Here is an 11,830-nt window from a genome sequence, read left to right on the forward strand (position 1 = left end):
GACCCTGGAGAGGGTGACATGGATGTTCCATATAGAGCTAAGTAATCAGCTGTCACTCTCAATACTTGGACCAGTTATGGGTCCCTACTTTGACCATCTCTTCAAGATTTCCAGTTATTGACAAAACTCTTATTTCAGTTCTGACACTGCACGGTAGCATGTAGTTCAAGGGACATTACTTAGGAAAGAAGTACCAGGAGCTTGGGAGTGGAGAGAAGTGTCCCTCTCCTCTGCCCTGGTCCCCAAGATCTAATGGTTTGGAGCCCCGCTACACAGCCTACCTGAGTCGCTGACAAGTCTGAGCAAAGTCCGTGGAGAATTGGACCGACTGCTTTGAATGCCCTACTCTTGTGCAGTTGCCTTGTCTGGGGTTTAAATCAATGGCCTGTGTTGTCCTTCTCCCAGGATCAAGTCCCTGCTATGAGCATGCTAGAGGTGATTTCTCTCTCTTACCTCCACGGAATAAGGTCTGCCTCCTTAAGAGCTCTAAAAATAGCCCCAAGCTATTGGGCAGGAGGCTCAGAGGAGTCAAGGAGCTGGTGTGACTAGCTGCTTTGTGTCTGCTTCTTTTGTTTTAAATCCCTGTTCAAGTGAAAAGTGAGAACTAGTGGGTCCTCCCTCCCCTATTTGGATGACAAACTCAAAGGGACTGTCTTGTAACCTGGGTAATTACCTCCATGCTCCCAGGGACAGCACTGTCCACAGTGAATGGACAGAGAGGAATTAAGGTGTGATGAAGCAGAGGTGAATATGTCACAGCTATAGAAAGTGGAGAGCACAGTAAATTAGGAGTGGCTTGGCCCTAGCAGTCTGAAAAGTTGGTGGGCAATAGGACCCCGTGGACAGCAAAGTCAGCATTTGTGCAGCCTATAACCAAGTTTACAGCTGCATCTGTCTGTCATTCCAGCCCTCCTGCCTGGGGCAGCTGGGAAGGTGAAAGGAAGGAAGAAATTATGGAAGAAAGGAAGACAGGATTGTAGGCATGAATGCCAGTAGAGCAGGAAAGTCTGGGGTGCGGCACACATGGACCCCAAGCAGTGTGGACACCACTATCTTTGCTGGTCTCCACCCAGGCCATTTAGGTGTTTGTGTGAGCATGGGCCTCTGCTTATGCTGTGGCGTTCAGCACAGCAGGACCCGTTCATCTCCCAGACTCAGCTCTGGGTTGCTATGGTTTCTGCCACAACTTAAAGGTGGACCACCCTCAGCCCCCAAGCATGTGCCTTTCAGCCTAGAGTTCTGAAGGCTTGACAGCTGCCAGCTCATGTATAAGCTTGCTTGCCTCTGAAAACGCTTAGGTAAGGTTCCTAGGGCAGGAGAAAAGTTTTAGGAGCACCTACTCCTGGCAGCAGACGCTAGGGGAAGAAGAGACAGGAGGGAGAAAGAGAGGCACCCCCACACTAGCAGCCTCTCACGGAGCTTGACCCCCCAAAGTGAAGGGGACATAAAGAAGAAAGAAGAAACAGCCAGCTGAGATCCTACTTCCTGGCTGGGCCAGCTGTCAAAGGTACAGAGGAATGTTGGGAGGATCCCCACCGAAGTTTTCAGGTTCTCATGTACCGGGACAAGGAACTGCACCAAGGACATGTGGTAGGAAACAAAAATAGTTTATTAAGAAAGGGAAAGAAGTTTCTGAGAATGGGACTGGGCCAGTGAGCAGGGTCAAGAGTCTGTGCCCCTTTGTAGGTATTTACACAGCATCCTCTGTGTTTGCATACTGTAGGCATTTCTCAGCATGCTGTGCTTGTTACCCATGGCTTACTGGATAGGGAAAGTTCTCCAGTCTTTTATGCCAACTGGCTCCTTTCATATGTTATTCTTGTTGTCTCTCTGCACGTCTTTATTCTTCTGTTACATAAACTAACAATGAAATTGGTATGTACATGGAGGAGTACAAGAAAGTAAATAAACATCATCTGTAATAACATTGGTTATAACTGATCTCCAATGGTGCTTATTTACTTATTATAAAGCTGGGTGTGGCAGCGCATGCCTGTAATCTCAGAATTTAGGAAGCTAAAGCAGGAGAATTATGAGTTTGAGGCCAGTCTGGGATACATGGCAAGCTCCGGGCCAGCCTAAGCTACATGTGGGACTCCCTTGAAAAACAGAGATGTAAATAAATGCTACAAAAAAATTAGCAATTCTATACACAAAAGATATTTACTGTGTCATTTGTGGCACTGTACTAAGTCTGGGGAATGCATAAATTTGTAATTTGTTTGGTTTTAACTTTTAACAGAGTTTTGAGCATTTAGTGAACTTACCAAACTTTACCATCTAGTAACCTACTTCCTCTTGCATTGGATAGCATTAAAACAGAACCTTAACTGTTTTTTTCTTTCTTTTCTGTGGCCTTTCTGAAGCATGAGTCTCATTCTGTAACCCAGAGCTGGCCCAGAACTCATCATGTAACCCAGACTGGCCTCTTGTGAGGACTAAGTCTCCCAAGTGCTGAGATTACAGATGTGAGCCACCATGTTGGGACATTTCCTCAGTCTCCTGTACTTAAGGCCCCCTGAAACAACGCTTTTCAAGCTGGTGGGAAAACAGGGGGCCAAAGGAAGTATGTCACCAGGTCCAGGGGTGGGCTATGGTGTTTCAAAAGCTCAAGCTAGGCTCAATGGCTCTCTCTCTTCCTGCTGACTGCCAATCTGGATGTAGAACTCTCAGCTACTTCTCCAGCACCATGCTCCCCACCAGATGATAATGGATTAAACCCCCGAAACTGTAAGACAGCCCCAAATTAAATACTTTCTTTTATAAGAGTTGCCTTGGTCATGGTGTCTCTTCATAGCAACAGAACACTGACTGGGACAGCAAAGCTTCCATGGAGAAATTCCAAGTCCACACTGACTTGACTGTCTTTCAGAACAAGTGAGAGAGACAGAGGCCAAGATCAGAGCATGAGGACCCAGAAGAGGCCATAGAGAAGGGCCACTGTGACCAGGGAGACGGGCCTGTGAGGTAAACCTCCCAGGAATTAAAGAATTGACTGTGTGCTTAGCTCTGAGCCAGGGAACATCCTAGACCTGAGCAGCAATGGGAGGGTATCATGAAAGGACTTTGTCCAGTATAAGAAAGGAAATAAAAGGGAACCCTTTGGCAGGTGCACGCCTTTAATCCCAGCACTCTGGAGGCAGAGGCAGGCCAATATCCATGAGTTTGAGTCCAGCATGGTCTACAGAGCTAGTTCCAGGACAGCCTCCAAAGCCACAGAGAAACTCTGTCTCAAAAAACAGCAACAAACAAACAAAAAATGGAACTCTTTCTCCCTCTCTTGTCAAGACTAAGACAAAATATATGATTTGAAACAAAATTGACTTTATCTATCTTTTGATGTGTCCTGTGTTCAGTCCATCCATGTCCTACGGAGGACTGGAACACAGTGGGATATGTTTTTGGCTTTGTGTCCCAAGTGACTTGTCCCTCTGGGAAAGGCCATGGAACCTTGGACATGTTGGAGCCAGCAGATAAGAGTTCATCACCTGGGGCTGACATCTACTGGGTCTATAACCTACCAAACACTAGCCTAAAGGGCAGATGAGTTATCTGCTACAATTTTCGTGGATGATAGCCATCTGTCCATCAGTGGGTGGACCAATGGTGTGTCAGGAGTACCTCAGATTAGAGCAAGCAAGGCATTGAAGATTTTTGCCCTCTGTAGGAAGTTGAGAAACAGGAGAAGGGGAATGGAGAATGAGATATATTTGGAAATTGACAAGGCCATGAGAACACATGTGGGTGTGTTTGGAGGGAAAGGGAAATAGGGAAGTGTTTAGAGGCAAAATGAGGGTTCTGTAAGTTATTTTGAAGTTGTTCTTGGCTACAAGGATCAGTAAGAAGGTTGGCCTCCATCTGACATTGGACAAGATAGTTGTTCTTGCCGTATTTTCTGTGTGCGTGTGAGTTGGCCTTTGTATTCTGAAAGAGCCTTTCCTAACTGCTATCAGATATGCATGTGTTCTGACTGGGTTTTTAATTTTATTGTTTTGTCAACTTGACACAAGCTAGAGTCATCTGAGAAGAACGTTAACTGACAAAATGTTCCCATCAGATTGGCCTGTGGGTAAGCCTCTGGAGCATTTTCTTGATTAATGACTAATATGGGAGGGCCCTGCCCACTGTAGGTGGCACAATCCCTGGGCAGGTGGTCCTAGAAAGTATAAGAAAGCAAAGTGAGTGAGCCACGAGGAACAAGCCAATAGCCAGCGATCCTCCAGGGGTCTGCTTCCTGCCTTGAGTTTCTGCCCTGACTTCCTTTAGTGATGGGATAAACTACAGTTGGTTTTGGTCATAGTGTGTGTCGTAGCAATAAAGAAGCAGACTAAGAAAATGTATGAGTCCCCTGTTTCAGAGCCTTCTGGCTGATGCAGTGTTTGGTCAGGGTTTTACAAAGGGGACTCGATTCAGCTTCTGAGTGCTTTCATACATTTTAGGATTGACACAAGGTTTTCGTCTTCATTTTCAGAGGACCTGAGGGTCTAAGGGGTCATTTGGCTGATCCAGAAGGCAGCCAAGCTCTACATGCCTCTAACCTGTTCCTCCCCAGGAACATTACAATTTTCCAAACCCCAGGAAATCTGTTCCCACTGAGTGTGTGTTGCTCAATGCATCCATTTGTAAGAAACAACTTGACTCATACTGCCCCAAGTCATCTGTGATTCAGGAGTGACTGGGTTGGTAGCTGGCAGACTTCTTCCAGACTAATGAGAGACAGCATCCTAATTAGGCCAGGGCTGGGCCTGGACACTGACAGTGACCCTGAAGTGTGCCTTGTCAGATGAGTGGGAGGCAAATAGGAGCACTCCTTTAGGTGTGGATATGTATGCACTGACTGAGGGGCTGAGACTGGAAACCAGGCCAGGGGACTACAGGAGCCACAGCGACCTTCTAGAAACCAGATCCCACTGCGTCTGTCCTTACAAGCCCAGACCTCCCTGGATCCTGTTGGGCACCCGCTCCTGCAGGTATGGCTTATGTCCCTCTGTTGACATAAACAGGAGTTCTTCCTGCCAGGGCATTGTGTGAGGATGTTGTGGTGCGTGGGAAAGTTTCCGGTGAGATCAATTTAAAGAGCATACTGGTTTCATAGTCTCTCAGCCCATGCTGGTGGGACACACACCTTCATGAGTTCTAGGGTACCTAAAGGGCATTTAGGAAGGGGACTCAGATCAGCAACTGAACCGATGATTCTACTCTAGAATGACTTTCTCTAAACTTCTAAAGAGAGTGCTCAGGGTGTCAGTTCCGTGTGACTCAGGGCCCCCATCAGTTTAGGACTGGAATGCCACCATGCCCTGGCTCTAGGTGGAGTTGTTAAATTTGCTGGAGATGGTTTTTGTTGGGGGAGAGGCTGACCACACTTTGGGCTGATGGCCCTGCAGAAGGCTGCCTTCCTGGGGCTTTCATTGGCCTAGGGTAGACAACTGCTGTTCCTTGGAGAAAAGGCATCATTCCAGGGCTGGAGCCAACAGGCAGTGTCCATCCAGACTAACTCAGAACAACTAAAAACTCACTAACTGACTCAGACTAATTAAAAAAAAAAAAAAAAAAAAAAAAAAAAAAACTAACTTAGAACAAAGGCTTTTCTGTGGATAGCAACACAGACCCGTTTATCCTTCCATATAACTACTGACATTTTGGCTTTTCTTTGGGGTCCCACAGGGTAGGGCCAGGGCCTGGTTGCTTGTGTTTCCTGGTATTGAGAAGGTGCCAGTCTATAAATTATCAAGTATCTCCTTGAAGAGAAGAGAGCAAGTGAACCAGCAATGAGATCTCTGGCTCTGCAAGATGTGTGCCGGGCTGTGCCCCAGCAGGACAGGACGAGGAAGCAGTGAGACCCTCCACTGAATGTCTGGGGTGTGTGGGCTGTGGCATCTGGCAGATCCAGACTCAGAGCCACATCCCTCTGCCACTTGAGGCTGTGTACTTGTGGGGAGCCACCTACCACCTTCCTGGCCCACTTTTTAGTTTCCTCACACTGTGGCAGAGCAGCGATGCCTACTTTCCTGGGTGTGTGGGAGAAGTGAACTTCCTCATGGAAGATGCTCTGAGCTTGGTGACCACAGCTGTGTCAGTCAGCCTTGGGTAGCCTTAGGGAGGCTCAAATGAAATGGCTGCCATATAGTCCTTTCTGATCTACAGGCAATTTCTTACATTGAACATGATGGTGTAACCTTTCTCATTGCTGGTCTACTGTAGTAAGTCTTGGCTTATACTGAAGCCCCCGTCTACTTTCCAGCCTTTTCCGGTCCCATCCAGGCTCATCCACTGCTGATGGATGGGGCCTCTGTGGCTGCCTCACTTAGCCTGCTGCTTTCTATGAGGAGAGAGAAACTTTTCCAACAGTGAACAATCTTTTAGGAGGTGACAAAGGTTCAGAACCTGAATTTGGGTGGGTGAATGTGGAGGCCAGAAGTCAAACTTGGGTGTCATTCCTCGGGTCTCTCACTTATTGGGAACTCATACTGTAGCTAGGCTGGCTGGCCAGGGTGTCCCAGGGATCTGCCTGTCCCTGCCTTCCCAGGGATTACAAACATACTGTGTCAGACTTGGCTTTTTACACCAGTTCTTGGGATAGAACTCAGGCAAACATTTTATTAACTGAGTCATCTCCATCCGGTCTCAGAATCTGAGTTTTTGACTCTTGACTTTAGTTCTGTTCCAGTGCATCATCTGGAAGTGACTGCCACTGTTTGGCAGTAGAGCTGTGCCACGGTGCCCCAGAGGGCCCTAGACACCTGCTCGAGTGCAGAGGATGGAGTTCAGAAGTGCCTTTGCACTCAGCTTGGCCACTTAAGCCTTGGTGACCATGGTACTAATGTCTACCATGAGTGTGTATGGGGGGGATATCGAGAGGATGAATAAATATTTGTGAGTGACAAATTTTCCCAATTCACAAGGATTTCTAGAACCATTGGGTACTTAGAGAACACAAAAGGTCTTTTGTAAGGAACACCTGGGTAGGGGTTAGTTGTGTGGGTTTGGGCTGAAGGGGTGGGTAAGATAACTTGTTCTGACCTTGAAGTCCTTGTTCCTTGATCTTCTGCACTCCTGGGCTCAGTCTTGTCTCTAATATGTAGGGATTGGCTGCTTAGAGAGATGAGCATCCTCCATATGGACCCGGATTAGCAGGGATCTATTATTCCATTGCCTCCACTCCAGCATCTCTCTATAAAAGGCATCACTCTGAGCTTTGTGTGCTTGCAGAGGGCAGGAAATCTGTGGGTTAGATGAAGTAACTGCTGTCAAATGCTCAGTCAGATCCTAGCCTTGGCAAGGGATTGGCAATAATATTGACCTTTCATCCCTGATCAAATACCTACTCCGTCAGAACAGGCTTCTTGGCCTATTTTGTACTTTATGTACTGGAACTCACTTTGTAGACCAGGCTGGCCTTGAACTCACTGATATCTGCTTGCCTCAGCCTCCCAAGTGCTGGGACCAAATGTGTGTACCACCAGTGCCTGGCTTTATGACTTATCTTAACATCTGTACGTATGTTCTGGGTAGGCAAGTCATGAAATGAATCCTTTATTGAAGATTACCTTGTCAACTGGTTCTCCCAGCCCACAGTGGTTATTCCAGCTAAGAAGTTAGCTGTCAACTCTTTGTCAACCATAGTCACCAAGTTATCCCCTGACTTCCCAGTTCTTTGCAGCAAATACTTATCATTATTGTTGTCCGTTTTCTTATAGCTCTGGGGCTCCACCCAGCCCCATTAGTAAATAGAGTCTATCTCTCCAGATCCAGATACCCCCTGCCTGCCTCAGGGCGGCACCCACACAGTGGGGACAGTTGGTTTATCAGCTGCAGGCAGCCTGGGAAAGGGAGGTGTTTTTCTTCTTCTCTGGGACAGCTTTCTAAGGCTCTGGAGTTATAAAAGGCTCTCGTGTGTCATTCCCTGGCATCCGGACAGCTGCGGAGTGCTGCTCAGCAAACTCTTCTACTCTACGCAGGCTTACAGCAGAAGGTTGTCACAAATCTGTTGTGAAGAGAGCGGTTGACTTATGGCAGGAACCTAATACAAAACACACTTTTCTGTTCCTAGATGGAGTCATGCCAATGCTACTGCACAACTGGCAAATGTGGTTTGGGGATATGAGAAAGGACACAGAACCTTTTTGAGGACAGGCCACCAGACAGGACCTGGCTTGTCGGTCAGATGAGTGTCACCCAATTGAATGACCCTGGCACAGGTATGACAGCAAACACTATATCTTCTCTTCCTACCCAGATCTCAGGCCCATGGCGACCTGCCCTGTCCTGCAGAAGGAGACGCTATTCCAGACAGGAGACTACGCTTATAGAATCCCTGCTCTGATCTACCTGTCGAAGCAGAAGACCTTGCTGGCCTTTGTGGAAAAGCGTCTGAGCAAGACAGATGAGCATGCTGATTTGTTCTCCCTACGAAGAGGAAGCTACAATTCAGACACCCATCAGGTCCAGGTAAGGCAGGACCCAGCTGCCTCATGAGGGTGCCGGGTACTGTGGAACCAGGCTTAGAGCTCACAGAATACCGCGGCAAGCCCATCCCTTGATGACTGGGATGCTGATGAAATCTAGGAAGCTTGGGAGGGACCTGGAAACCCATTCAGGGACAGGATGGCTGAGGGGTTCCAGTGCCCAACCCAGACCTCACCTGGGTTCACCAGGAGCAAGTTTTGTTGGCTGACCACATGCTCCATCACATGCCTAGCTGAGCTTCCCAGCATCTTTGAAAGCCCAAGGGTGGAGCAGTTCATTGTCATTTACCAGGGAGTGGTAACCTCTGAGGGAAATTAATCTGGGGGCTAGGGGTTGGATGATTGTGTGGGCCCTCGTAACATTACTCTTATTACGAATACATGGTAGTTATTCAGAGTATGGCGTCAAAGTTTCTTTTGGCTGCAGCCTAATTGTTATGCACAGTCATGATGCTGGAAGAGGATGAACCCGAGTTCAAGGCTTGGGTCCATTCCTTATCCAAAGGATGGTGTAACGAGTAGATTTTCCCCCGCCGCCTGGACCCACTGTGGTGCCAGCCCCAATTATCACATAGAGACGCTGTATTTGATATATATAACTTGGCTACCTATTTAGGCCTCTCATTCTCAAAATAAGAATTGGAGCTAATGATACTTCTCCTTCAGCATCTGGGAGATTAGGCAACACAGTCCTTTGGCGTCATCTGTGCTTAGAACCCTGCATGGGGTGGGGTGGGGCAACTGATGTGGACTAGGGATAGATGGTGGCTGTGGCATACATGCCATACACTGGTAGCAGGGAAGCTCATTGTGAATCTTCAATATCTCTGAGTTCATTGGTAGAGTCTCATAAGTAGTTGATGCAGGGTGACCTGTTGATGTAAGTTTTCTGGTCCAGCAGGTCCCACCGCTCTTCCCAGCCCCAAATAAACACACAGACGCTATATTAATTATAACTCTGTTGGCCAATGACTATGGATCCTTATTGGCTAGCTTTGTCTTAATTATTAAACCATTTCTATCCATCTATGTCTTGCCACCAGGCCGTGGCTTACCCGGTAACACCAAGTGAAGTCTCTGTGTGTTTATTTGGGGCTGGAAGCAGGACCAGCCAGGGCAACCTACCATAACAGTGACCCTCATTTTCTGTCTTGCATCAACCAGTCATTTGTGGTCCATACTAAGTTGTTGCCTTTTAAGAATGCTGGACTAGCCAGAAAGAGGAAGGATGGGGTTAGGAATGGTTCCTACCATTGTTCCTTACAATTTTTTTTAAGTCACATTTATTTGCTTGTCTGTCTATATGTACATGTGCTTGAGTAAGTTGGTTTTCTCATACTATCATGTTGGTGCTAGAGATTGAAGTCATCATCAGGCTTGGTGTCATGTCCCTTGACTCTGCTGGCTCCTGAGCTACTTTTGTGCCTTGGGGATCTGGCATGTCATGGGTGCTCTGCAAATGTCTGTTGGTGGGCAGCAAAGTAACAGCTTTCAGGGAGGGGCAGTGATAGAGACAGGGAGAGGAGCCTGGCTCCTGTTGCACTAGGAGAGGGTGGTGGCAACTGATAAGTGAAGTAGTCCCTTCATGGCCTTTGACTCTATCTCTAAGATACACCTGCCCTTGGGCCCCCAGAGTAGCTCCTGTCCTTGTCACAAGCAATTTCAAGTTTGCATTTCTCTTTCTTAACTCTCCTCACATTCAGTGGCAAGCTGAGGAGGTGGTGACCCAAGCCCAGCTGGAGGGCCACCGCTCCATGAGCCCGTGTCCCTTGTATGACAAGCAGACAAAGACCCTCTTCCTTTTCTTCATCGCCATCCGCGGGCAAATATCAGAATACCACCAGCTCCAGACTGGGGTTAATGTCACACGGCTATGCTACATCACTAGCACTGACCATGGGAAGACCTGGAGCGCCGTCCAGGACATTACAGATACCGCCATTGGCAACACCCATCAGGATTGGGCCACATTTGGTGTGGGTCCTGGACACTGTCTGCAGCTGCAAAACACAGCTGGGAGCCTCCTGGTCCCTGCTTATGCCTACCGGAAACAATCCTCTATCCAGGCGCCTGCCCCCTTTGCCTTCTGCTTCCTCAGCCATGACCATGGGCACACATGGGAGCTGGGCCACTTTGTGTCCCAGAACTCACTGGAGTGCCAGGTGGCTGATGTTGGCACTGGAGCTCAGAGGGTGGTCTATCTCAATGCTAGGAGCTCCCTGGGAGCCAGGGTCCAGGCACAAAGTCCTAACAGTGGCCTGGATTTCCAGGACAACCAGGTAGTGAGTAAACTTGTAGAGCCTCCGGGAGGTTGCCAAGGAAGTGTGGTTGCCTTCCCCAACCCCATCTCAGGGGCAGATGCCTTACATGTGTGGCTGCTCTATACCCACCCTACCGATTCCCGGAAGAGGACCAACCTGGGTGTGTACCTCAACCAGAAGCCACTGGACCCCACGACCTGGTCAGAGCCCACCCTGTTGGCGACAGGAAACTGTGCCTACTCGGACTTGCAGAATATGGGGCATGGCCCTGATGGCTCCCCACTATTTGGGTGTGTGTATGAATCAGATAACTACGAAGAGATCGTTTTCATCACCTTCACCCTAAAGCAAGCTTTCCCGGCAGTATTTGGTGCCCAGTGATCTTGCTGCATGCGGCCCAGAGTGCTTCCTTGTGCTTCAAAATACCCATCTCTCTTTTGTCCCAGCATCCTCTAGACTTTTGAGTCTGACTCTTGGGCCCTTTCTTCAGACGTATGCAGAAAGCTTAGTCTCCTGGCTTTTCATAGGCTTTTGTTTCAGCTTCTGAAGTGGGTTCTATTTCCAGCCCAGAAATCGAAGGAGCCTGACTTTCTCCAGCCTCTTGACAGGGAAAGTCAGGACATTATACACAGAGGCTGTCATTCTGCATGTCGGCTACCACTTTGCTAGCTTAGCCTGCCTGTTTCCTAGTTTTGGGGTGAGTTTTAATAAAGTATCCAACCCAGCCTATTTCTTCTTGGAAAAAATGTTCACAGTCTCCTGGGGAAAGGTTTAGCTAAGGAGTTGAATTAGCAAAGATCCTAGTGTTTGTGTGTGTGTGTGTGTGTGTGTGTGTGTGTGTGTGTGTCCCCTTGCCAATGCTTTAGAGTAGACAGCATCAGAACACTTTTATTATTTTTTTCTTTAACCTTCTAAGTCATTGTATTAATCTTCGGGGAATGTCCTAACAAATTACCTCCAGCTCGGGGGTAGGAAATAAAAGTTTTTGCAATCCTCAAGCTTGTAGACCATGTTCCCTTTTTGCGTCCTCTGCATTCTGGGGTCTTCCAACAATGGCTGCCGTTTTTCACAGCTTATGGCTGCACCACCTCCCTCCATAAA

The 11,830-nt window shown here is 47.9% G+C and overlaps 1 protein-coding gene across 2 annotated transcripts; it reads left to right on the plus strand.

Annotated features, from left to right (window-relative positions):
* The first annotated feature begins 1,483 nt into the window (after window positions 1-1,483).
* Window positions 1,484-11,148, plus strand: Neu2 (neuraminidase 2). 2 transcript variants are annotated; one of them, XM_051190735.1, is made up of 3 exons: window positions 1,484-1,507; window positions 8,240-8,451; window positions 10,172-11,148. In XM_051190735.1, the coding sequence occupies exons 2-3, from the start codon at window positions 8,251-8,253 to the stop codon at window positions 11,108-11,110; spliced, it is 1,140 nt and encodes a 379-aa protein (XP_051046692.1). In that variant the 5' UTR covers window positions 1,484-1,507; window positions 8,240-8,250; the 3' UTR covers window positions 11,111-11,148. The 2 variants fall into 2 exon arrangements, with proteins under 2 accessions (XP_051046692.1, XP_051046691.1); XM_051190734.1 differs by lacking the exon at window positions 1,484-1,507 and adding an exon at window positions 7,821-8,162.
* The last annotated feature ends 682 nt before the right edge of the window (window positions 11,149-11,830 follow it).

The sequence above is a fragment of the Phodopus roborovskii genome, unplaced genomic scaffold (genome assembly GCF_943737965.1).
Source record: "Phodopus roborovskii unplaced genomic scaffold, PHOROB, whole genome shotgun sequence".
Taxonomy (NCBI): Eukaryota; Metazoa; Chordata; class Mammalia; order Rodentia; family Cricetidae; genus Phodopus; species Phodopus roborovskii.

Bases quoted from the DNA above. Each gene is read 5' to 3' on its own strand.
- Neu2 (XM_051190735.1), top strand. From the start codon at position 8,251: ATGGCGACCTGCCCTGTCCTGCAGAAGGAGACGCTATTCCAGACAGGA. The intron at 8,452-10,171 runs GTAAGGCAGGAC...CCTCACATTCAG, and splicing joins CAGACACCCATCAGGTCCAG to TGGCAAGCTGAGGAGGTGGT.